Here is a 5,341-nt window from a genome sequence, read left to right as displayed (position 1 = left end):
GTAAGTTAATTTTTGGTGACGTTCAGCACGCAGTGCTGGCGTGTCTCCATCCTCCGATGCTCCGAGCTGTTACATGTCTTTTATTTTGTACTTTTTTTTTTTTCCCCCGCCAGCTGAATAAAGAGAAGAAGTAACCAACACCGTGATAATCTCTACCAACGACTGCGAGACTCTGTTGTCATCATGTACAACTCGTCCGGAGGACAAATAATGTTAAAATAAAAACGTGCCAGGAACGCCATCATGGGGAGAACACCCCCTTGCTCAGGGGGGAGCACCAGTGCGTGTGTGCGTATATCTATGTACGTAGGCATGTGTGCGTGTATCTATGTACGTAGGCATGTGTGCGCATATGCGCATTGATACCCACGCGTGAGAATACTTACGGATGATTTTGTCCCATGTCCGTACGGTAGGCCCCCACCCTCCCTGGAAGAACACAGCGCGCAGTTTTTACCCAACCATGCGTAACACATAGAAATGATTTTTTTTTTTTTTTTTTTTTTATGTAAATAACTTCATGCCGGTGTGCACGTACAACTCCACTGTAACTTGTGCACGAACGGATGAGTCATGCTAAGGCAAATTTAGCGAGGCAGCGAACGATGTTATTTTTAAATACACAGGGGAATGGTCCCCCCACGTCTACGTAAACACCAGTGTGCACTGCTTCGAAACAAACAGGTTGTTCATAATGACCCACATGAAGTGGAAAATTAAAAAAAAAAAAGAAAAAGTAAAAATTAATATACCTATTAGGGTGTGATAGGAATCCCCCTTCTTTTGTCCCACCCAGTATAAAATACCCATCACGTTTGCTCATTTTAGTAAACGGACTGAGGTCACAATTTCGTGGTGAGGGATACGCACACTCCTGCCCATTCCCACTCTGTTAAAATGATCTCGTGGATGCTTTTCGCGTGGATGCCTCCCCCTTTTTTGTCATTTGTACGTTCATACCCACTTCGCCGAAAGGAGCGCGCTATGAACTGTTTTGACCGAAAATCGCTTCTGGTGAATCCCCCTTTTTTTTGCCTTTTCTCCTTTGCAACGTTGTATAAGGTTTCATATTGGGGGGATGAAAAAAAATGAGGTACCAACGTAAACAATATATATGCTTACTATTCCGTTATGTGCACCCGTATGATTCAGGTGCGCGCGTGTCACACATTTATTCACATGGTATGCCTTTTGCGAGTGCTGTAAGTTGCAGTTCCTTTTTTTTTTTTTTTTTTGAGGATAGCCGAAATTGTGAGTGCCATTTTGTTGACTCTCTTGTGAAAAAATATAATAAAATAAAAAAGATGACTCGTTCATAATTTATTTTTTAGAAAAAGCTTGTTGGATTGATAAATGGCCCACTTTCACCTGTCCTGTTCAGGCGATTTTGTGCCAATTTTTTCTTTCAATTTTGTTTTTGTGTATCAGTTTTCTGCGCATTCCTTCTTTACTCTTTTTCGTTGCCTCGCTGTGCCCCTAGGCAAGCGCCAAGCTCGGCACAGCAGCAAAGTTTACATGAATGTTATTACGCCACGTGGGAATACGCTCATGTATACCACTACTCCCCCTTCGACCCGCGTGCCATGGCTAAAGGGATCAACTGACCCATCAGCAATTGTGAAGAGAGCAAATCGAACAATTTATGGAAACAAATTCGAATATGTTTGTGTTGCATGCGCGATAATGGAGCCTTTTTAAGAATTTTTTTTTGTGTGTGGCGTTTTTTTAGTGGCCAACCTTTCGCGCCCAGCCTTTCATGGCCTATCTCCCAAGTGAGTTAGCCTTTTTTTTTTTTTTTTCTTACGAAGAATAAAAAAAAAAAAAAAGAGTTGCGAATATTTCTACAATAGTGAGTTATGAAAAAAAAGAAAATTGCTAAACGCAGTAGTCGACATATATAGTATAGTCATGCATATGTATGTTCACATACGTGGCGTACGAACGTGAACATATGCAGTGAGGCACGCGCACAAGTGGGCGTGCGTGCGGAGGTTACAAACATACCAGCCCGTGAGCTGTTCGTGTGTGTGTATGTATGTGTGTACGTGTGCAATTGCCGGTTCGCGGGGGAGATGCTACATGCGCGCAGATATATAATACATACATATGCACATGGAGGCACAGCGAAAAGTGCAGTGCACCGCTGCCTCCTTGCAACATAGGAGTAATGATAAAAAAAAGTTGTCCCTTCGCATGCACGCGCTGGCTGCAAAAAGAATTCCCCCTCTTGCAGGGGCATGCGTACGCGTTTTGCATACGTATGCGCCGGGGTAAAAACAGGTGCATATGCATGTGGGTGAGTACATGTGTGTATGAGTTTTCGTGTGGATGATTACGCGCGGCACCCCCGGCAGACGGCTTCTACTCCTTTTTTGTCTTCCTGTATTCCTCTATCTCCTTGGAGTACCTGACTTTGTCCAACTGCGCCTTTTTTTCGTACGGAGTCTTCTGCGCGGCGCTTAACTTCCCCCAGGCTTCTCCAACCAACTTGCCCACTTGCGCAACATCTTTGGCGAGCTCTGGTCTCTCTTTGATTAATTCGAGTCGCTTGTCCTTGACATAGAACATGTAGGCTGACAGGGCTCTCTTTGGAGCTAAGGGGTCCTTCTTCTTCCGTTTGTTTTGCTTTTTTAAAACTTTCTTTTGCGATTTGGCTGCCATTTTGTTACTCTGCGTTGGGGGGAGCAAAAGAGGAACATCACATGAACAGATGCCATAAGGAAAGGAAGCAACACAAAAAAAAACAGTTGTGAGCAAAAATATTTGGTCACTTTTGCCTGAACGTGCAGGTAAAAAAAAGGGGATAACAGACATAGCAGTTAGCACATTACGCGATACGATGAAGTGAAAAAAGTTGCAACTGGTGGGAAGTACAGTAAAGTGTGAAAAAAACAGACGCGTCAGTTATGCTTCGTAAAGGAGACACAGTGTGAAGCGGGGGGAAAAAAAAAAACAATCACGATTCTTATGTTTGTGTTTGTGTGTGGGGGAAAATGTTTCTTTGTTCTCCAGCCCAGTGCAACGCTTACGGGGCGTAGACAATGGCTAGCTGAAACGTATGAACGGCAAGGTGAAAAAAAAAAAAAAGAAGAAGAAGCAATGTAACACCGTAACAACGTAACAGTGTGACAAAAATGCTAATATAACGTGGCGCAAACGAGGGGGCATTTTTCAGAGCAACTGCGACAAGTTCGTAAAAAGCAAAGCAACATCATCATGAGGTGGCCATTTCGACAAACCAGGTGGAGGCAACGGTTACAAATGTCTACATAATACTGCGCGTTCCGTTGCGGGTGTTAACTCGTACACACGCGGAGGAGTAAGAATGGCGGGAAGACATATCTATGTGGCAAGCAAATGCAACGCAGCAGGGTGTCCCTCGAACGAACGCAAGAAATAAACAGGGGGGAAAAAAAAAACACCGTTTGGGTGAGGGCAGTACTAAATGGCAAACACGACATGAAAGGAAAGGGGACAGGCGTATATAGATGGGATATTAACATGTGTACAATAATTCTCCACGTGGGGATGACAACGAAGAGGGGTTATCAGGAGGAAAGGATAAGGGGTACTCTTTACGCATAAGCAGCTAGGCCTACATATATAGGTGAGTCCATCAAGTAGGCCACGGAGCACCTGACCGCCTTTGTTCATATGGAAGCAAGTAACAGAGGTTATGTAGGATGGACGCTGGAAGCTTTGGCAAAACATGGGGGAAGCATAAGTGAAAGTGCGTAACATTAGCCAAGTGACTCACATACGGGTTTGTCGTTTTTTTTATTTTTTTTTTTTTTACCATCTGCTTCTTCGTTACAGTTGCTTATTCCTGCGTTTGTTTTTTGCCCGTTCGGACGTTCCAAGTGAGGATTAAAAATGTGGAAGTTGTATGGAAAATGGAAAAAAAAGGGGGAAAAAAAAGGGGGGAAAAAAGGGGAAAAAAAGAAGGGGGAAAAAAAGGGGGAAACAAAATGACAGGGATGGGAAAGAAATTTTCTTTTAATATTCACACGAGGGGTCATTAACTTTAGTATGTAATTTAATTTTTAAAAAAATTTGAAATGCTCGCGGGTGGATGAAGTGTATGCATGTACAAGTATGACTATATATCTGTACGTATTGGGGGAAAAAAAAAAAAAAAAAAAAAACACACAAGGGGGGTGAGGGAGGCCAATTAAACGTCAACTTTGGATTTAACTCCACTTCGGTTCAAATGCAACGCAACCCATTTGGAACTGAGTTTAATGACCGGTGGAAGAAAGTCAACAGGGGCAGCTTTGTGAGGACGGCGGACATGCACAGACGCGGCAGATATGCGCGCCCGGTTGGGGGTGTGCCGCTTTTGCCATGACCGTGTGCCGGTCGACGCCACGCACGAAAGGGTCGTGGGCGCCTGCCTACATGTGCCTTTTTATGCCAACATGTGCCTATTTATGCCAACATGTGCCTTTTTATGCCAACATGTGCCTTTTTATGCCAACATGTGCCTTTTTATGCCAACATGTGCCTTTTTGTGCCAACATGTGCCTATCTATACGTACAGATGTACCTACCGAGGTTGCGCTTTTTTCCTTTTCGTGTGCAAGCAAATTTGCCGAATCGCCTCGCGTACGTACATGAGTGAGCCATCTACAGGGGTGCCTTTGCCGACCCACAGGGATTATTTGTGTGCCGCTTGAAATTGCATAAGTAGGTATGGTACGTAGCCAAAGCTTTTGGCCCTTCCTACATTATGATGCCATTTATTCTTTTTTTTTCTCCCCTTCTGGGCCCACCGCGTGTCAAGCGGTTTGACAGTTGGCAAACATTTGTCACACGTTTTCTCCAGTTGTTCCCTTTTGTTCCTCCTCCGCTTGCTCCTTCTCCTCCTTTTTTTTTTCCCCTTTTTAAACACCAGTTGGCAGTCCTCGCGTTCGGTATGTAGGCAGCTGACTTTTTTTTTTGCTGCACGAACGGATAGAGGAAAGCAATCATGCTCACTCCTACTCATGGGAAACGCAAATGGAAAATTATTGCAAACATCGGAAGGTACAAATGTACCAGTACGTTCACGTGGCGACGAGTAACCACCCTCACCCCTGCGTGGTCACTGCAGAGGTATCACATAAATATAAGTAAATATATACATATGTATATGTACATGTACATGCATATGTTCCCATTATGTGAAGCTAAAGGATTATTTTACCCGCCAACGCCCCCATGTGATTAACTGACGGAACGGAGACCGCATGGTTTTCCAAGCTACTTCCACCTATCCTTTGTTAGACGTATGCATTTTTTGCAACACGGGTCCCCCGGACGGATGTGCCACAACCAATTGGATTAACAAGGCACACAAGGG

The 5,341-nt window shown here is 44.1% G+C and overlaps 1 protein-coding gene across 1 annotated transcript; it reads right to left on the bottom strand.

Moving 5' to 3' along the window:
* Positions 1–2,361: 2,361 nt before the first annotated feature.
* Positions 2,362–4,019, bottom strand: PCYB_052380 (high mobility group protein putative; the record flags this gene model as incomplete). Its single annotated transcript, XM_004221119.1, has 3 exons — positions 2,362–2,670; positions 3,148–3,168; positions 3,765–4,019. 3 exons carry the CDS (start codon positions 4,017–4,019, stop codon positions 2,362–2,364), a joined length of 585 nt encoding a protein of 194 aa, XP_004221167.1.
* Positions 4,020–5,341: the final 1,322 nt, after the last annotated feature.

This window comes from Plasmodium cynomolgi, chromosome 5 (genome assembly GCF_000321355.1).
Source record: "Plasmodium cynomolgi strain B DNA, chromosome 5, whole genome shotgun sequence".
Lineage (NCBI taxonomy): Eukaryota > Apicomplexa > Aconoidasida > Haemosporida > Plasmodiidae > Plasmodium > Plasmodium cynomolgi.
The sequence above is the reverse complement of the archived record's forward strand: the minus strand, read 5'-3'. Positions and strand labels throughout refer to the sequence as shown.